At 31.5% G+C, this 21,777-nt stretch overlaps 3 protein-coding genes across 3 annotated transcripts; 1 reads left to right on the top strand and 2 right to left on the bottom strand.

The window, feature by feature from the left end:
* The first annotated feature begins 3,347 nt into the window (after positions 1 to 3,347).
* On the top strand, positions 3,348 to 6,770 carry HELRODRAFT_109171 (hypothetical protein). Its single transcript, XM_009012877.1, has 8 exons — positions 3,348 to 3,364; positions 3,587 to 3,689; positions 3,834 to 4,306; positions 4,601 to 4,684; positions 4,772 to 4,868; positions 5,062 to 5,311; positions 5,457 to 5,620; positions 5,761 to 6,770. Exons 3-8 carry the CDS (start codon positions 3,936 to 3,938, stop codon positions 6,007 to 6,009), a joined length of 1,215 nt encoding a protein of 404 aa, XP_009011125.1. The 5' UTR covers positions 3,348 to 3,364; positions 3,587 to 3,689; positions 3,834 to 3,935; the 3' UTR covers positions 6,010 to 6,770.
* A 2,941-nt stretch (positions 6,771 to 9,711) lies between these two features.
* HELRODRAFT_72426 (hypothetical protein) lies at positions 9,712 to 12,795 on the bottom strand (the record flags this gene model as incomplete). Its single annotated transcript, XM_009012876.1, has 9 exons — positions 9,712 to 9,796; positions 10,393 to 10,525; positions 10,630 to 10,744; positions 11,003 to 11,085; positions 11,343 to 11,461; positions 11,706 to 11,758; positions 11,911 to 11,978; positions 12,267 to 12,317; positions 12,690 to 12,795. 9 exons carry the CDS (start codon positions 12,793 to 12,795, stop codon positions 9,712 to 9,714), a joined length of 813 nt encoding a protein of 270 aa, XP_009011124.1.
* Positions 12,796 to 15,243: 2,448 nt separating this feature from the next.
* HELRODRAFT_72040 (hypothetical protein) lies at positions 15,244 to 17,185 on the bottom strand (the record flags this gene model as incomplete). The annotated part of the gene is made up of 6 exons (XM_009012875.1): positions 15,244 to 15,404; positions 15,739 to 15,814; positions 15,965 to 16,036; positions 16,251 to 16,461; positions 16,581 to 16,750; positions 17,009 to 17,185. The coding sequence occupies 6 exons, from the start codon at positions 17,183 to 17,185 to the stop codon at positions 15,244 to 15,246; spliced, it is 867 nt and encodes a 288-aa protein (XP_009011123.1).
* Between the last annotated feature and the right edge of the window lie 4,592 nt (positions 17,186 to 21,777).

Raw genomic sequence — 21,777 nt, 5'->3', positions numbered from 1 at the left:
TTCTCGTCGTCGCCTTAAATTTTACCTTTTTGAACAATCTTTTCAATAATGTCTATTTACTTATTTATTAAGTGTTGACTGGTTTCTAATTTTTTTTAATTTGGTTGTACAATTTTTGGATATTTCTTGATTTAATAAAAGCAACTATTGTGTTTTTTTTTTTACTAAAATCTCGAAATTGTTTGTAGATCTGTACGGTTAAGTGTTTGTTCGAGTTTGAACAAGCCTTGCAAATATTTTTCAAATATGGTTCATTGATTGGTTGGTTGGTTGATTGATTAGTTGATTGAATGAATGGCTGGTTGGTTGATTGATTGGTTGATTGATTGATCTCATAGTATTGTACATATGACAAAAAATCCGATTAAGCCAACATACGGCTTTACTTGGCCACTGTATTTCACCAGACAAAAGCAATTTCTTTATTTATATTGACAAAAATAATTGTGAAATGAATATATTGACTTATTTAAAGCATTATATGTACAGAAAACCGTCATGACACTGTTGTTTGAGACCCAGTAAGCCAACGTATGATTTCAGCAACCAATTTCTATGAGCACCAACCGGCAGAATGTAAAATATTCATTGAATATAATAAAGATAGTTGTTCAAATAACAGTTTTAATCTATTTAGGCCGTTTATTTCATGAGCAAACAAATTTTTAACATTATCGAATAGTGTAAAAAAGGGTGATTATAGTTCAATCCTACTAAGCCAACCTTCGGCTTCAGTAAGCCACCGGATTTCACAGGACCAAAAGCAATTTATATTCAAATGAACAAAAATAATTTAATAATACATAATTTTATTTAATAAAATCATAATTTTATTTAATAAAATTAAATAGAATTACTACAATGTTTTAAGCATATTAAGTAAAGTAAATATTTCATATAGCTTGCTCGTTAAAATTCATGCAGTTTCGTAAGCCAATAATCCAGGCATGTCAAATAGCCCGACCCTTGACTCGAACGATAATAAATCACCCTCCAAATCTTTTCCGGAAGTAAGCTCCTTGTTCGACCGTTAAAAGTGAGCGAAGGCCGTGATATTTATTTAAGTTATGTGGTTGGAATAGGATTAAATATTTGAATAATTGATGAAGTAAAGTCCATCAAAATACAATTTTGCATTCATACTGCTCAAAATTTTTCAATGCATTTCAAAGTTGTTTGCCGCATGTATTTCACCGTTATACTGTCTAAGTATATTTCAACATCATATCAATGAATTTTGACAAAAGCAAGCAAACAACCCGTCGAACAACTAAAACCAGCAAACAAATCACCAAAAGATGTCTTTGGGTAAAGACTATTAATAATTTAATAAATCTAATTTCACACGTACCTACGTATTAACGCCTAAACAACACATACGTAAATGTAAAATAACACAAATGCTGCAAGTTGGGTGTACATTACGTCGTTCACAAAAAAATGGTTAAATATATTTTGTATTACATGTTCAGCCACATGTTTTCGCAGTTTACATTACATTTTACCACTACCAATTTCTTTCCCACAATCCTGTTTTGCCCGGGAACCAAAATCTACAGTGATGTGCGTATATTATGGAGCCTTTTACCGCGAAATTATAACATTTATACATGATTTTTTTATTTTCATTTATTGTGTGTTTAAATAATAAGCAAGAATAATGCACACGAACAATGGACACAAAAACGCATATAGACCATATAGCACTTGCCTCCATTATTTATTTAGTTAACAGCACTTCACAATGGTTAGGTATTGTGTATGGAGTGTTATGGTTATAATGAATTATAATGAACTGTTCTTTATATTATAACACATCATTCAAACATCAGCTGCGAGTAGCTTATACATGAGATTGCTTGCCTACCTCTAACCAATCATATCAACGCAAACTGTGTCATTCATGTTGGCATTTCATGATTATTTCATAATTCCGACCGCAATCGTTAAAATTTTACCTGAATAAGTGTATAATTTTTTTATGTATTTTTATAGAACGGTTAATTAGCAATTATTCATTAGACTTATGTGCATTTTATGCCCCAAGTGGCCTTAAAATTTAAATTTAGCAACATTTTCGGTGAACGCATGCTTCACGCATCCTTATTTTTTGACACAGTTAAGACATTTCGCAATAAAAACCACAAATCCCTCCAAAACTTAATAATTAAAAGACTTCAAAATGATATCTTATGAGCAATATTGCCTCAACTAATACACACGAACATATATGAAGTGGTGAAAATACCACATAGACTCAGTAACTCAAACTCATCACCGGCCGTGATAAATTGACGAAATAAAATAACATTTTCACAGAAATATCGACAAATATTACTATATAACAACGAAATAATTAAATTACAACATAAAAAATATATATTCGAACTACATGCAAATGCCTGGGATATATGATAGGTAATTATTTAGCGCCTTTGTGGTATCATCATTTGGCGGGCATTGCACATACATGTATGTGTGCGAGCGATTTGGACCTTTTGGTGGTGTCTGATATATGTAATAATGACTGCTTAACTAACATATTTATTACAACATGTCTACGAGCTAGTTTCCGCCTGCATAATTTCTCGAATTTTATTTTAAAATATCTTAAATTTGTTTTATAATTGCAGAGTTAAGCAATCGCGATTTTATATTTTATTCTCCTCATTCGTCCGCATTATTCACTTCCCAGATGATTGGAATTTTATCGCGTTTAGCTTGCAAATAACCCCGTAATTAATTAAATTAGTAATTAATTAGTCAATTAGTGTTTTATTTTTGAGTGGGAAAACTGTTATAGGAGTTATCGGTTTATTAGGTGAAATAACTGATTCGGAAACTTACAATCAGATCAACAAGCAAGCACGCCGGCCGGATTTTGTAAAGTAAATATTTTTCAATCTTATATATATATATAATATATTTATTTTATTTAATATCCGTTTTATTTATTTAAAAAAAATTGAAAATAGTTTGTTTAAAATTCGTTTATTTATTTTATCTTTATGTTATGTGCAAGCTGCAAGGGCAAACTAAACTTTGAAAAAAAGAAACCACCATAAATCACATATGATATGTATTATAATATGTAGATTAAAAATTCTCAATAAATATAAAATCACTCAGTGCATTGATATTTTATTTTTTATTACAGTCATAAAATAATACAATAAATTATCTAAATCACATGTGTTCTCTTTGTGCAAATTCCAAATTTTTATTACTATGGCATTGTAAACTTTGCTTTTTTACAATATTCATTTCTTTTTTACAACATGCTTGTAAATTTCAGGCCAAAAGTTTCTATATAGGTGACAAGAAGCATCAACATGGAAACGTCTAAACAAGATTCAACTCCAAGGTATGTGATTTTATAAATATTTTTCAATTATTTGGTTATTCATTACAATGCTGTTTTAACATTATTAACACAATTTATAGTTACAACAAGTTATTTTGTTATTAAATATGGAATTTGCTTGGTTTAATTAATATAATTATCTATATTCATGTATATTCAACTATTTGATTAATACATATTCGACTTTTACTATCAAATTATCAATCTTGTATCTCCCCACAGTACGAGTCATGCTCGAATTTTGAGAAAACGAAGAGTGCCACTACAATCGTCGAATCACGATAGAGATTCTAAGATAGCGAAGTTGGACACTGTTAGTAGCAATGTTAGTACTAGTGATTATTTGTATTTTCACATCATTCTCTGATTATATGTCTATTTTCAAATTTAACTGATAATTTAGTAAATTGTTATTTTACCGAATATAATTTTACATAAACATAATCAACATTGACATTTTCTTCTACAGCAAAACACAAGAAACAGTGAAAAAGTTTCTAAGCAAAAATCTGAAGAAACAGTCTCTAGGTCATCTGCTTCACGAAGAACATCTTGCAACGACAGAACATCTATGATGAAGCCACACATGAACTTCCGAGAGCACGTTTGCTGGGATATCTTCAATAGGAAGACTCCAGAAACATTCAGGTCGGCCCGTCCTGACACACCATCCTCTCCTCATTATCCAACCTTTGATCGAAGGTTTCACCCAAAGTACAACCCACTACCTCCACTTGCATGGACAAATTCTCAAGAAACATGGTTTTGCATGGTCTCAAGAGAAATGGAACCCCCCTATTTCAGAGACGAAAATCTTTACAAACAGAATCCAGACATTCAGCCGAAAATGAGAGCAATATTAATTGATTGGCTGATTGAAGTCTGTGATGTCTATAAATTACACAGGAAGACATTGCATATGGCAATTGATTATGTTGATAGGTTTGTTTTCTTTATGCTGTTTATATGTTTTTGATTATGTTGTGGTGGTGTAATCAATTGGTGCTGGCTGCTATATTTCACCAGACCACTCAATCTGCTCTGTTGGCAATGCCGCGACTCATATTAAAAATTTTGAAGTGGTGAAGATTAAAAATATACTATCTGTCCTATATACTGATATACAATCACTTTGTAATGACATATCAATAATATCATATTGAGGTCAAATGTTTGTTGTTTCTGCAATTGTATCATTATTACACAACAAATAATGATGTTCGTAAAATTGTTTAGGTACCTGAGTCGATCGAATGGGATCCAGAAGACGACCCTGCAGTTGATCGGGATAACATCCTTGTTCATTGCTTCTAAGAATGAAGTATGTATTTTGAGGATTATGGTGGTGGTTGATGATGAGAAACTATTCATTTTTTATTTATATATTGATTCATTTCTACCCGACCAGGAAATCTACCCACCGAAACTTCCAGAATTCTGTTTCATAACAGATGGTGCTTGCACTATTGAAGAGATGCTGGCATTCGAATTACATATGCTTCGGGTCAGTGTTTATGGCAAATGTAATTATCAAATTCATCTGCTTGCTATACTATCTTGTGATATGATCCGGGAAAAATTGTTTTTATGTTATCCTATGTGGACTGGGTATCATCAGATTAAACTTTACAACTCACAAAACCATTTCTTATCTTTCAACATGAAATTTTGATATAAAAACTAATGTATATGATCAGGTGCTGGATTGGAAGTTGGCTCCGGTCACATGTGTCTGTTGGTTGGGGCTTTTTTTGCAGAATCATGCCTCAAAACCAGGGGATGAGTTTCTCTTGGTGCGTTACGACCAGGATGTCTTTGTCAGAGCCAGTCAGTTGTTGGATCTCTGTCTCATGAGTACTGAGTCGCTTCAATTTCGGTACCATATGCTGGCTTCTGTTACCCTCAGTTTCTACATTGATAGCATCATTGCTGTCACACAGATCACAGGTTGGTTAGATTGGTTTATAATGATGTTGAATGATGGTGTTGTTTGGTCGGTGGTCATGTATAGTAAAATTTGCTCATGCTATCAATGTTGCTCGATTATTCAGTGATCTCATGACAAAATATGAATTTGTTAAATTCCTTGCAGCCTTGTCGTGCGAAGAGATGGATGATTGCCATACATGGATGCTTCCGTTCTTCGAAGTGCTAGAGGCAGAAGGCAATGCATCTATCACCTGTTCGTCCTTCAATAACGTACCTAAAGAATTCGCCCACAACATCCAGACACGAAGTGTCAACCTTGCCTTATTGGTAGGCTGATCTTTTGCTAAATAATCTTGATAATTCAATAATTTTTCTAATATATCAAATTTTTTCAAAACTCTTCCACTAAGTTAAACAATATTATTTACACTTGCTATAAACTCAGTTTATTGAAATTCATCACCTAGGAAAAGGTTGAGGCATATAGAGAAGCCCCGAGACCGAGCCACAAATTGATGGGCAGTAGGCCGTCAAGAAGATCTCAGGTGACCCCAAATCATTCCGCCAGTGCTGCCTCATTCTCTGTAGAGCCCAGTAACGTCCAGGTACTGACCCCACCAAAAAGTTCAGAGTTGAAGCCAAAGACCAACCAGACGTCTGCAATGGTCGACCAGAATGCCCTGGCCGTCAAACACATCAACTTGAATTCAAATTAAGCAATTATTTCCTGATTGGCTAATTAGCAGTTGATATGAATTATTTGATAATTTGGTGATGCATGAAATTTGATGGCAGTCTACAATCTCGTAGTTGCATCACAAATGCATTTGTTCATATCATATCAATTTCTTTCGTAGGTATTTTCTGATGTATGCTAAATTATGTATTTTGAACAATATAATAGTTTCATTAGATAATTATCTGATTGATTTGAGTTGTGTACATTAAATTCTAATGTATCAATTACATGCAATGTTCGTGCATGCTTATGTTCAGAGTGTGCTTGCAGTTTTGAACGTTTGGCTTCTAGTGAGATGTCATTATGGAAAATTCATGTTAAGCCTAATTGATTAATTGATTGATTAACACTGTTAATTTCAATTTCAAACTTGATATATCTATGAAGTTACTTGAATGCCAATAGCATGCTTCTACAACACTTTCTTGTAAATATTGTATTATGATGAGATCTTCTGAGGTTGTTTTTTTTCTCATTTGTTTAACTTTCCTATTTAAAAAAAAATAACCCATCTATGATGTTTTTTATAATAGAAAAAACTCCATATGAAAAGCTCATTCATTTCTTATGTTCATTTTGAAAAATTAAAAAATATTCCTGTTCAATGTTGACATTGACGTATTCGTAAGAGAGTTCGTTTGTTTGGCTTGACTTTTATCATTTCACATTGTTTCTATGGTTGTTCTCATATCTTCTTGACTTCGTGTCTTTATAAATATTAAGATATCTAAAATAAAACTGTTGTAAATAATTAAATATGTGCGTATTCGCTGTTTCACTTCAATTATTTTAGCTAATTTTTTATTTATTTTTTTAACTTTATTAATTTTTTATTGAGGGGTTGCAGAATTGTATTAATTTTAATATTTGTAATGGTGACTGTTGATTGGATGTGAGGATGACGTCATTTATTAATGTATCAATTTCACTCAGTAATCTTATAGATTATTATTTATTTATTTTATTTATTTGAATGAGCAAATTTGTCACTACTACTACTTATCTAATACGTTAAATAATACTAATATAATACAGATTAAAACCTCGTCATAATATTAGAACAATTCACTACTAACAATGGTTGTGCATAAAATAATACTGATTGATGAATGAATAAATACATGAATGAATGAATGTATGGCCTGTAGAAAAATGAGCAAATTAACTGTGCATTGAAAACAAATTGCCTCGTACCACTAGTCAGTCAGTTTGATGATGTATGTAAATAGGGGATAGGTAGAAAGATAGATATCTACGTATATAGATATATATATTGTCGTTTTATTATTTCACGCTATATTGTGGCTTCAATTATCCATTCATTCATCTATTTATTTCATCCATTCATTCATTCGCCCACTCATTCACTCAAATGAATGCTTGAAGTGCCTCTGATTATGTCGACTCGTTCGTTTGTAACGTTGTAGTTAGGAGATGTGTATTTCAATTTTTTCATTGTTGTCCATTTCATTAAGTTTGGCAAGGCTTAAAATACACAAGTGTAATTAATTAATCAATCAATCAAATAATTTGCGCTTATGATAACGGTGCATTGGACTTATTTAAGGTTTAATTATATTTATTATTCACTTCTAATTATAATTCACTTATATTTGTAATTCATTTGTATGATTATGATCAGTATAATAGTTTACTGTAATAAATCACTGACATCTTTTTAATGTGATATCCATCTAGAAACGTACTTACATACACACACATACATACATACACTAACCCGGATATGATTATTACTTCCTTATAGTTCTAATCAATTATGGGTTCATACATACACACATACATACATACATACATACATACATACATACATACATACATACATACATACATACATACATACATACATACATACATACATACAGTGATTGGTAAAATAAACGTAGTGCTAGTTTTGGCAAAGCCCTGAGGAATCTTATCTTAAAATCATCAAAATTATTATCTAAAAAACATTTTTTTGAGGGACATGTTTGTAAACGATCACGCACCCGATTGTCATTTGGTTGAAATGCCTCTCTGTGTAAAGTACATTCATGTCTCTGTTTTCTTTTTAATCTAGACTAATTATATGTGGAATTTTAAATTAGTTTATTGTAAGAGTATTATGATTAATGCAAAATCCGATGCCTAGTATAACTGAATGGACACACACAGATATTTATATATATATATAAATATATATATTATACTACTTCATTATTGATTTTAGTAGTTTTAATCACTCAGTGGTTTTAAACCGTTGATGGGATATATAAGACTGTAGTAGTAGTAGTTATAATCGTTGCATACAGTAACAGGCAGACTACTGTTACTGCTATTAAGCGATAAGGTGCCAGCCAAGAAGTAATTGTTGCTATATTTTTTTGAAAATAAATTATTACGAACGTGGCTGATGTTATTATGTAACAAATATAAATTAATTAGTTTAAACGAAAATTAAAAGGGGATAGATACGTTTACATGAAAAAAAAAAATATCGAAGAAAAATTGTGTAAGCTTGTTTGGACAGAAGCTTTGGGTATAAAAAATACTTTAAAATTAGAACGAATGATTGTGAGTGTGTGTGTGTGTGTGAAAAAATGAATGACTGTTTCAATATGTGCGGGTTCGTTTGGGGCGTGGACAGTATATAAAATAGCGTATCTATAACAAATACATACTCATATCAATGTACATTGCTTTTTCAAGAAAATACATGCATATAACACAGACTAGCATTATTTAAGCTTAGACAAAAAATGTACAATTGCATACACGCGCAAATGTATTATATTAGTATGTATATAATCAATAACATTAGATATAGCTATATGTAATGGTTAGTTATTGAATCTAAACAAACACAGACGAGTTTCGTATACACGTATCAATGAAGGTCACAGAATTATAAAAACGAACCAGAATAAATGGCAATCACATATACACATACATACCTACATACAAACACATACAACACACATATACATACACACATACATATATGCACGCATACAGTTTGCTTTTGTTTGTGAAAAGGACAACTGCACACAAAATTCAAATGATGCATTTATCAAGTAAATATGTGTGTGACTTGTCTAAATATTGTTCAGTTAATAGCATAGCAGGCATTCCGATTGTGTGTTGTTTAATGTGTAATGAACTATTTTCTAAAAATAAAACATGATAGTGTGTGTGTGTGTGTGTATGTGTGTGTGTACTATGCAAGCAAGTATAAGTCAGAAACTTTAAAACTTTACAATTGAAAAAAACTGTTGAACAGCAAAAAAGTACAAGTTGCTCGCTAATAAACCTCACAGTGAAAAATAAAAATATTAATGAAAGTTAGTAAAAAAAATATTGAAACCCATCCATCTATCCATATATGCACCCATTATACAATTCAATCCATCCTTCTATCTATTCATTTATTCATTCACTTTCTAATCGGTCCATACATTCATTCATCATTTCATACCATGATCCATCTATCTAACAATCAGCTCAGTCACCCATTTATCCATTGATTAGCCCAGGCACTCATTCATTAATTCATCTTTCAATAGATTTAGCCATCCATACATTCATCTAATCTATCTCTCTATCCATCTATTTATTTTATTTATCCACTAATTCACCTTTCTATATATCCACCTATTTATCCATCCATGCACGTGTCCATCTATCAATGCTTTCTGCTGATTTTCTTCGACTTGTCATTTGTCTTTGGTGGCGGTGGGGCGTCGGCATTCATGTGTCGACCGTACAAACTTGTGGGAGGAGAGAGGAAAAAAATCGTTTTATATATATAATATATATATATATTTACGTTTTATAAATATATATATATATTTTTACAATTATGGTCTATTACCAACATATATATATATATATATATATATATATATATATATATATATATATATATATATATCAGATGGTTGTTTTTAACAGTTTGCTCACGTACGCATCTCTCAATAAATACATACATACATACATACATACATACATACATACATACATACATACATACATACATACATACATTCATACATACATACATTCATACATACATACACACACACACGCACACACATACATATAGATATACATACATAGGCGTACATAAAACTGTACGTGTACAGTACATGCACACAATGTGCATGCATATCTTCCTAAACATCGTCACGTAAGCACACTAATCTCAAAACGTTAAAATAACTGATGGTGTGAGAATAAAGGCGCCTGCTCTTACTGTTTCAGGCACCAGGCTTGCAAAATAGACTAAAATACCTTCAAGGAAAATGTTGAATGGAGCACTAAGAATAAAATCTACATACATGATAAACATCAACAACAAACAAACTATTTATAAGTATCAGTCCGCAAGTACTCAAACAAATGAGAGACGCCCAGCAGGAGTTGCTCCTGAATTGGATGAACCCAAGGATTGTTCTCTGCTTTGAAAACTTGCTTTTGACCTACCAAATCGAGATCTCCTACGAAAAATATTGCTTGGTATAATGTGTGTGTGGGATGTATGATGTGTACAGCACGACGCCATCTACACGGAAAACATCCAAAAAATGTTAGACAAACCTACCTAATTCTGGTGGAAGAACGGTAAGTCGATTCCCTTGTATGTGGAGTTCTTTCAAACGGCTCAACTCTCCAATCTCTTTTGGGATGGATATCAAGTCATTCTCTCTCAGGACCAACTACGTGTTTACAAAGTTCAATGTTTAGAGCTTGAGCAATTACTTTCAAAATTCTCATCAATGATAGCCTTGTTGGTTTTAATAGCTAGCAACTCAAATATTTTACATATTGTAGTGTATCATAATAGTGACAGGACAGAGTAAAATATATCTAAGAATAACATCTATCAAGATTGTTTTTTATAACAATTCTAAATATTTTAAACATTTTCAGTTTCAAAACATTATGGCAAATGAAAAGTAAAAAAAAGTGCCAACAATTTGTAGATTAACAAGTTTGTTGATTTGATTTGGGAGTGTCTCAAAATCATTATCACCTAGGTACAGGGCTCTCAAAGTATCTGAATGGAAAAAAATTGGTAGAAACATTGTGGAAAGTAAAAAGTAAAAGTTTACAGTAAAGAAAAATTCAACAAATCACTAAGATTTACGAAGGTAGTAATTTAGGTAAATGAATGAAAATAACTTAAGATGAAAATACTTTTAAAAATTGATTAATGCAAAGATGGTACCACTAAAATCTTAAATAAATTTATATTTATATATGAAATTTGCTTAAAAATTAGAAATAAAAACTAATTAATATTTAATTCTTTACTTAAGCAAAAGAAATTTCCAGGCAGTTTATTCTCTGACAGGTTGTTGTAAGTCAGATCAAGAACTTCCAGACTTGGAAATGCACCAAAACCACGAGGAAGCTCATTAAGACGATTCATCCTGTAATAATTTCATAAGAGATTTTTAAAATTTTAGGGAGATATTTTAAAATATTTTAAAGATTTTATGCATAAATAAGAAATTTCATAACGATTTGGAAGGGCCTCAAAATTATTATAACCTAGGTACATCTAAAATTTAACTGATTCATTGTCAAATGTTTATTAAACAAATTTTTCATGCTTTTGAAATATTTTACATTGTTTTTGATATGTGTGAAATTGAAATAACTACTAATCCATACCCTAAATTCAGTATTTTTAATTTCTGCAAAGTGCTTATTGACGTGGGTAAGATCTGAAAGAAGATGAACGAAAAAACAAAATCATTATTATAATTTAATTAGATTATCAAATTAAACTATTTTAATTATTTTTTAACTATTTGTAAATAAGAATAAATAAGTTAACAATGAAAATAAAATGTGGATAGCTGAAATCAGTAGCAACCTCAATGTAATTGTTGAAGAGATTCAACACTTCTAAGTTGATGAACTCTGCAATAGCAGGCGGTACTTCTTCACACACACATATGTTCAATTAATCATATTGCAAGAAAATGATAAAAAATATATAAATAATTATTAAATAATATTATTATATAATTATAATATTAATATATAATGTGTTGTGTGATAAGGATAGGAAAGTCATGATATCGTGATGTGATGATATGTGATGACTAGATTTATGATTTTATAAGATATTTGATGTGATGATTACAATGTTAATCTCATATTTTAATCTTAATCTTATCTTAAAATATAAAAGGTAGAAATAAATTTCATGCACTGGCCAGAACTAACCAACTATTTTGTTATGGCTGATTGATATTTTTGTCAAATTCCTTAACTGAACTGTTGATATGATAGGATTATAATTTTTAATCTAAATTAGTGATAGATTCTTATGATGATAATCATATTATCATAATATGATATAGAAATAAAAATGAAAATAGATAATTTACAATATCTGATGATATATATTGTAAATTAGAATAAGATAAGAAGCATTTTTAATTGTCTCAACACCAAAAGCATAGCAACAACAGGGCCAACAACAGAGCCAACACAATCGCAGTAACAATACATACAACATCAACAAAACATTACATAATATATTAATATATAATATATATATATATATATATATATTACAGACAAATATAATGCAAACACACAACAACAATGACAAAACAAAATCAATCAATCAACTCAACTACTAACATAAACCCGGAACATCAGCGAAATTAATGATTCCACGATCGACAAGATCGATTTCCGTTGAATTTGAATCTCGCACTTCCTCAACTATCTTCTTAACTTTTGACATTTTATGATTATTCAAAAAAATTAAAAATAATTAATTGTGAAAATGAAATTCTCTAGCAAACATTTAACAAAGTATTTGTTTTGATTAATAAGGGATGGAGCAGATTTCATTTCACTCGAACTCGGAGAAAATCGGATGTCACATCCATCGAATAGTTGAACAAATTCTTCAATACACGATTCATTCTCGCCTATGCAGAATTTTCAGCACATTTACTTATATAATATAATATATATTATATAATATATAATATAGTACGAATATTTCGCCACTTCAGACACCCTACTAAACTTCTGTATTACAATCGTAATTATTAGATATTATAAAATAGTGTATAATGTTTGATGATAGAATACCTATCATAATTATAAGAATTTTTAAAGGCGCCGATGGTTCCATTGGCCATGAATACTAATTATTTTTGTAAAAACAAGGACATAATCATACAAAAACTTTCCTAAATTTCGTTGAATGTTACAAAATTAAAACCTTTTAAAGATTTTTAAAAGTAAAAAACATAAAAATGTAAGATAGGAGATGCAATATGATGAAATAGTTTACAAAAAAAATTTATTCTCAGTCCTAGAAACTGTAGTAATACAGCATAAGCCTAATCAATAAACTACTTTACATTTGAGTGTGCCTACCCGCATCTCATCCCATATTAACCAGAGAATACAACTGAAGCTATAAACATCTAACTCGATTATGCATAATTTTATATTACATATACATATATACACTAAATTTATAAAGACTTGAAACATGAAATAAATAAACGAATAAATAAACATATACATATGTTGGAAGGTGACGGTAGAATTCATACAATATTGCTTGTATGTATGTATATATATAGGGTTAAAACAGTCAATAATTGCCTTTATACATACATGTATATATATATATATATATATGTGTGTGTGCGTGTGTGTGTGTGTGTGCGTATGTAAACAGAGAAAGATCAAATGAATAATAATTTATATAGAGAAAAATATGATCATTTAAATTCAATGCAAGCAAAGTATGTATAACACCCACACATGAAGAAAGGATAGACAAACGAAGCCACGAAAAGCCATAGAAACTTTAAAAAAAATTGTAAGTCTTCTATGATCAAATTAATTTCAAGATTTGATGGAAAAAAGTTTAGCAGCAAGTTAACATGGGATTATAAGGAGAATAAAAATTTCTAAGTAAACAAAAGCCAAATAATTGAATAAATAAATAAATAAATAATAGATAAAGAAACCAACTAAACGAATAAATGTGTTTTATCAAATAATAAAATTAACCCCTTTAAAATTTGATAATGTATGTGAATGGCAAAACTTTCAACAAGAACAAACATCAAATCCAGCCTACGAACATTCGTAATACAAGATTCCAAATATTTTTTTTAACAGAAACATATACAGAAATCAAACCATGAATTTATGCAACGACGATGGCGTCAGTCAAAAAAAACAACAAAAATTTAACACAATAGAATTCGCGGACATGATATCAAGAAACAGAAGAAAAAAACAGAAAAAAAATTAACAAAGAATGAAAAAACTAGGAAAAACTAAATATTTGAGTATTCGAATGCAGTGCGCAAGTTATTACTAATGTGCATTTATAGGAAAAAAAAAACAATTAAACCCTGGCAAACACGTTTAGTTTATGTTTAAGTATTGATACATTTGATACATACATTTCATGATTGTATGACGGATTTTCTTTGTCGTACATTTTTTTTGCAGATATGTGTAGATGTTTGTTTAATGTAGTGTGTGTGAGTGTGTATGCGTGCGTGTGTGTCTGTATACGTGTGTTCCTGTGTGTGTGTGTGTTGTATGTGTACAGACAAAAACGTATGTGCGCGTGTATAAATGCAATTTTGTATTTCAGAGCTAGAGCAAGAGTAGTAAGTATCTTATAAAAGTATAGGATATATAGTTAAGTATTTAAACAACTGATGTGCTGGAGTTATGTGATGCAACAATGTCACCATCCTGATGTGATGATGCAGTTAAGTTGGTGTGTGTTTGTTTCTACATATACAATGATGAAGACATTTTAATAAATAATATATAAGATAAATAAATTTACAGACAGAATTTCAAGGAATTTTCAATATAATATAAAATAAATATACACAGATGAAATAACATTTACATACTATGTACAGTACACATATAATACGTAACACGTACACACATTCAGTGGAAAATAGAACGATGTTCCCTGTAAGTGAACCATAAAAATTAAAACCGAATGGATAGATCATAATTGATTCAAGACATTATTACATTTTCTAAATAACCTAAACTGAAATTCTGCAATTCATTCCCATTAATTTTTTCACCTAACATTGTGTTGATACTATACAACATACTGATAAACACTTAAATATCATCATACAAACACAGGATATATACGTAAATTAGCATACATTAGCATAAGTTATCCAGCCAGCCAATCGTTGTGCCTCTCGATGTAGGCTTTCATGTGGCTCTGCGTCCTACTGGACGACCAACAGTCAATCAAATGTTGACACTCCGCCTCATTCACTGTCTCCAATTTGGCTCTTTTGTGATGTCTCATCAACATTTTTGTGGACGTCACTGCCTGAAAAATTTAATGAATAAATGAGTGAGTGAATGAATGAATTAATGAGTGAATGAATGAATGAGTGAATAAATAAAAATAGAAAAGTATAAATAACAGAAAGTAAACTTTAAAGCTAGGCATGAAGTATGAGAGAATGTGAAAGTGAAAAGGAATTATTATTTGGAAAGGTAGTGTATGAGTTGAAAGAAACTCAAACAAATGACGAGCACAAGTGGATGAGTCATACGAACTGACAATTGACTGATATGACAAAACAATATTATGAAACAAAAACACAGATGTGAAAAAAATATGCAAACAAACAAACAGAACACTGATAACAGGCACAGACTTTTGTATTGAGATGAGCGAAGTTTTGAACCCTGGGCGTGACCTCAGACATGAAGTTCTCCGGCCAGAACACCTGATGAAATTAAATCAATCAACGAATGAATCAATCAATCAATTAACCATTATCAATCATCACAAACAGCACCATCATCCGAAACAACTATCCTCATCAATTTCCTCCTCGTCATCATCATCCTCATCATCATCGTCATAGCGGGCCAACCTGGGTGACAAGACCAATCTGATGTGCCTCGAGAGCTGTTACCTTCCTCCCTCGAATCAACAACTCGTTCGCCTGCAAACAAGAAAAACAAGTTTAAAGAATGATAATAAATAATAACACGCCATTCACAATTCATAATCAGTATCAGTATCAGAAATTTGTATAGCGCCTCTCTTGAAAGACCTCAGAAGCGCTTTCTATAATAATCTTCATCATCCGCTAAACTGCAGAACAATCCCCACACACACAACCATACAAACGAACGCCACAACCACCATCTACGTACCATAGCAGGGCCCATAATTTTCTGAAACGTGTACGATGAGCAGGCCTCAGGCGTCTGCCCCACATCGACATAGGGACACGAAAAGGAGGCTTTGTCACTTGCATAGACCAGATCCAGAAGGGGTAACATGGCTACTGCCAGGCCACTTGCTGCTCCATTCACTGCTGCTATGAGTGGCTTGGGGAAGGCTATCAAGACGCTGACCAACTCTCTACAAAGACAATCGTGATAATGAATGGAGCATATACACGGACACATATTTAAAATTAAAAACGCAGAGAGAAACAGACATGAACAATGAGAGAAAAATGACACATTCTCAAATCCAACTTGAGATGGGTGGCCATATTTCTAGCGGCAATCCTCCTATCCGACTCGCCGTGCAGCAAGTAATGTAGGTCAACCCCTGCCGAGAATGTGTTACCTGACCCAGATATGAGGACCACCAGACTGTCATCGGACATCAGGTTCTTCAGGACTAGAGTCAATTCTGATATCATCTGAAGATGTGTGGATGAACAGATTGGAAGAATGAGTGTGTGTGGGCGTATATGTGTGTGTGTGCGTGTGTGTGTAAAATCAAAAGCGCATAAAAATATAAAAATAAATATTGCTCAATCATCTACAAACTTCAAAATGAACATTAAACGTTATATACTTAAATTCGAAACCACATCAAATGAATAGCTGTGAAATTTAATTAGTTCACACAGAGCAGATGAACACTGAGTGACTCAAGAAAAACGTCATCTGCTAACATTTGGATTGAATGAATTCTTGAAGCAACTCCTATTTTTGGATTCAGACCCGAGAACCAGGTGTACGTAACCCTCACACTTCCGCACCATCATCTCCTTCAACCGGTATGCCCCCTCCATCTGTCGAATACTCCACCTCCTCTCCAAGCTGGTCGACTCCTTTGATGTTGTTTCCATAGCAACCAAGTCTTTCGTTGCTACTAGATTGGAACATTCTAGATTGCTTATCTTGTCAATGATGGGTGGCTGAGACTGATCAAGGATTGCCTTGGATTGAGAATGATCTACTGGAAGGATATTTTTTGGGATGGCTGAGTGTGACGATGAGATGACTTTAGAGCAAAGGCAGCAGATGTAGTGGCTGTGTTGCTGGCTGTAGCACTCAAACTTCTGTGGCAGAACTGCTGGTGGTGTATAATGCTTTTACATTATACATTGTATAATGTATAATACATTATACATTGTATAATGTATAATTATAAATTTATAATTTAAAATTATAATTAATTATTATAGTTATTAATTAATTATTAAATAATTAATAATTATAAATTTATAATTATAAATTATAAATACAATGACATTTCTACATGTCATTGTAGAAATATTATTCATTCATTTTGACAAAAAACTTAAATGTACAAATTTAAATTTCGAAATATATTATTGTTTATTAACTTTTATATAAAAAAAAACATAGTGAAACAAAAATTAAATTAAAAAAATTAAATGAACAAACCTGCTTTCTTGATGGACAAATTTACAACTGGCACGGATGGCAATTTATCAAATTTATCATTGAGACATTTATTTTTGTTCACCAGACTAAAATGTTGTTTGCTGTTTAAAAGTTTGTTTGCACGGGGATGTAACTGCAGTTGATGTAATAATTTGGAGTTGAATTTATTAGAAGCTTGTGCTGACAAATGTGACGTTGGTTGCGATGGTGATGTTGGTCTTGATGATGGTGACGATGATGATGGCTGCAGAGAAGGTGCAGGAAGTTGTGGTGATGGTTTTTTGGAACCACACCTAAATTTTTTCTTCAGTGGACCGTGGCCACTCTGTATCGATGGTCTCTTTTTTCCATTGGGTCTAGATATAAATTGTTAATTCAAAAATTATTAAGTCAAAAAAAAATTTGAATTAATGCTTATATTGCTTTTTTGTTATAAACTATAAATTTGTTCATACAATAATTTCTCAAAAAATTGTTCATACAATGATCAAGCAACTAATTTCTCAAGTCAAAGAACTAAATAATACGAGCCTATGTTCAGTGGTAGATTTAGTCGACTGCTTAGTAACTTCTTTTTTACTCTTGTCATCATCCTTCTTACTTTTGTCATCATTTATGCTTTTAGTAGCAGCTTTGTCCTTTTTTTCAGATAAAATAGCAGACTGATTCAACTGTATAATGCCTCTACTGATAGATCTTTTTCTTTTACCAAGATACATATCAACACCCATCTGAGAAACTTTTGTCTTATCAAAGGCCTTCAACAATGCTCTGCCATGAGGCATGTGCATGACTTTGAATTGTGGCATCCATACCTCCCTGAGCCGGCCCTCACCAACTCGGGTTTTTACCAAAAGTTCAACGGGTTGATCAGTTAAGTGGCGTCTTTGTAGTACTTGGATTATCTGCCAGAAGAAATATCATTATAAATTTAAAAAATCAATATTTAATATGATTTAACTTTTTAATAGTCAAAGGACAGTCATGTCTTTCTATTTTTTGAAATGAAATGTATTTATAATCATTTACATTCTAAATTCTACTGTTTTGAAATTGTACTTGATTTAATTTAAATTTTGCAAAAATTGATAAAGAGTTGATTTTCATTTTTTGTAACCACCAATTCTCAATCATGTTCCAATTATTTTCTATTCATCTTAGCCAGTTAGTGACAATATATATTATCAATTTACAATTAATTAATAATAACTTATAACAAATTTCAAAGACATATTTCATTCATTAACAAAAAGAAAAAAGAAAACTTTAAATTAAATACCCGAATAGTCGAATTGCTGGGATCATCTGTTTTCGTTTTGGCCATCAGATACTGTGGAAGAATTTTGAATTAAAAATAAAACCCTTGAAGTTGTAATCTTGCCACAAAAATTCCCAGATCGTTTGCGATATTGTTTTCTACTCAAGTTAGAGAACGATTTTTAATAACAATTTTGAAAAAAACGCAAATTTCCACCATTTAAATGTTCGATTTTCGCCATTCGTTATTTATCGACAACACAAAGACATAAAAATACTACACAAAGATACAGTAAGGTGGAATTTGGAAGATATTATCATGGATAAATATAATCCATGGATACTATGGATATAATTACTTAACGTACACGGGATATCACTGTATCCGAACTGTATCCACATCCTGGAATGGTGGGAAGAACGGGAGGGTCATTTGGTGTGGGCCTCCAAGTTTAAGGAGCCTCTAAAAATTATAACAAAATATTTTAAAAAATTTTAATCGACCAAGTTTTTCAACCTATAAGCGTATTTATTAAGAATTAATATCAATTAATGTAATTGAAAATAAATATCAATTAATGTAATTGAAAATAAAAAGTTATTATTTATCTTAGGAAATTCTTTTCAATAAATCAGAGGCCAAATATCTGACCCGGGCCACAAACTGGCTCTTTCAAAGGGACAGACCCTAACTCTATCTAACTGTGTCATGTGATATATAACGATACTTTAGCAGATACATGTACTTATATTATTTATTTTTTACATTGAACAGCATCAACTACCAGCACAATAATAACGGTATCTAAAAATATTTTCTAACTTTTTTCACAGTTTCACAGCACTTTTGCTGCTACTACAACTACTACTGCTGCTGTGCAGTTGCTTCTAGCTACTACTACCACTACTACTACTAGTACTACTATTACTACAAGTCGGAAACTCGTTAAATTTTTCTAATGGGTTACGTGGGTTATGTGAACTAAACTACAATGAAAAAATATGCTAATTAACCGAAATGACCGTGTATTGGAAAGTTTGAACTGGACTCTATGTAAAGGAGCAAGACAAAAAGCTTCTATTGAAAATTTTATTAAAAACTAACGACGAATAACACATAAATATAACACTTAAATATAGATGTTTGTATGTGTAAAAGGCATATCTTCTTCATGTGTATGTGGTTTAATGTATTATTGATATTTGTATATCTGTGTGTGTGTGTGGTGTGTGTGTGGTGTGTGTGTGGTGTGTGCGTAGTTTTATCGTCTGTACCATGTATTGTATGTATTTGTGTGTGTGTGTTTGTCTGTCTGTGTGTGTGTGTGTGTGTGTGTGTGTCATTAAACGAATTCATAATAAATAAAAACATTGAATAACATATAGATAAATTGACATTAACTAAACAATAAATATTTTTTCAGACATTGAATGCTGGCATAAATAACATTACATTAGATGTGTGATTTATCGAAAATAACTTAGGATATCTATCATTTTATATATGTATATATCTAAAATTATATATATATATATATATATATATATATATCATTAAATACATACCATTAAATATATAACATAAGATATACTACATCATATATCTAACATTAAAAAAGTACGTTAGATATATATCGTTAGATACATTACATGACATTAGATAAATAGCTTACATTTTAAAATATCATTTTTGATAAGAAATTGATGATAATTCATAAATTAAAATTGAATGATAAATTGAAAAATTAAATTTTTTAAACATAATCTTGACACTAAATGAATGTAAACCGGTCAGATCAAAACTTTTCCTTCCTTAATGTCGCATTTTTCAAGAATGGATGGATGGGTAGATGGGTGGATAAATGGATGAATAGACAGATAGATAGATAGATAGATAGATAGATAGATAGATAGATAGATAGATAGATAGATAGATAGATAGATTGATTGATTGATTGATGAATGAATGATAAATGGATGGAAGAATCGATAGACAAATGCGAACTTTTGACTTTTTCTTTTCAAGGCATCGGAAAATCTGAAAAAATGTTTTATTTTTGTTATTTTCTTGCTGTATTATTATTATTATCATTATTGTTATTATTATACAATATTGTTTTATGATGATGTTTCTGACGAAATTGGGCAAGCGGGGTTGAATGAGTTTGTGGTGTTGTTGGGTGATTTGAATGGTCATGTGGGGGCGGATGCAGACGGATATGAAGGTGTACATGGGGGATGGTGATATGGTATACGGAATGAGGAAGGGCGTAGAGTGTTGGAGTTAGCGGATGCACACAGCATGGTGGTGGGGAACACTTGGTTCACAAGGGAACCAGCGCGATTGATTACTTATAGGTCAGGGGAACATAGATCGATGATCGACTATATATTGGTAAGGGCCAAACATAGGAAGTATGTGAAGAATGTGAAGGCGATACCTGGTATGTTGCAGCATAGTATGGTTGTGATGGATGTGACATCAAAAGAAATGGGGAGGAGGAAGAAGGATAAGTTTGTGGCAAAGAGAAAGACATGGAAGTTGCAGGATGCAGAGGTGAGGAAGGCATTTGAAGTGAAGGTGGCTGAAAATTGGGAGAGTGGTAAGGATGGAGATGTTTGGGAGAGATACAGGGACTGTGTGTTGGCTACGGCAGATAAAGTATGTGGATGGACGAAAGGAAAGTGTAGGCATGGTGAGACGTGGTGGTGGGATGAAGATATAAGAAGGGTTTTGGAAGTCAAGAAGGAGAGGTTTAGGGTATGGAGAAGG

Source organism: Helobdella robusta, assembly GCF_000326865.2.
Source record: "Helobdella robusta unplaced genomic scaffold HELROscaffold_11, whole genome shotgun sequence".
In the NCBI taxonomy this organism is placed as follows: domain Eukaryota; kingdom Metazoa; phylum Annelida; class Clitellata; order Rhynchobdellida; family Glossiphoniidae; genus Helobdella; species Helobdella robusta.
Note: the sequence above shows the minus strand (reverse complement) of the source record. Positions and strands in the feature narration are given on the sequence as shown.

Bases quoted from the DNA above. Each gene is read 5' to 3' on its own strand.
- HELRODRAFT_109171 (XM_009012877.1), top strand. From the start codon at position 3,936: ATGATGAAGCCACACATGAACTTCCGAGAGCACGTTTGCTGGGATATC. The intron at 4,307-4,600 runs GTTTGTTTTCTT...AAAATTGTTTAG, and splicing joins GCAATTGATTATGTTGATAG to GTACCTGAGTCGATCGAATG. The intron at 4,685-4,771 runs AGTATGTATTTT...TCTACCCGACCA, and splicing joins TTCATTGCTTCTAAGAATGA to GGAAATCTACCCACCGAAAC.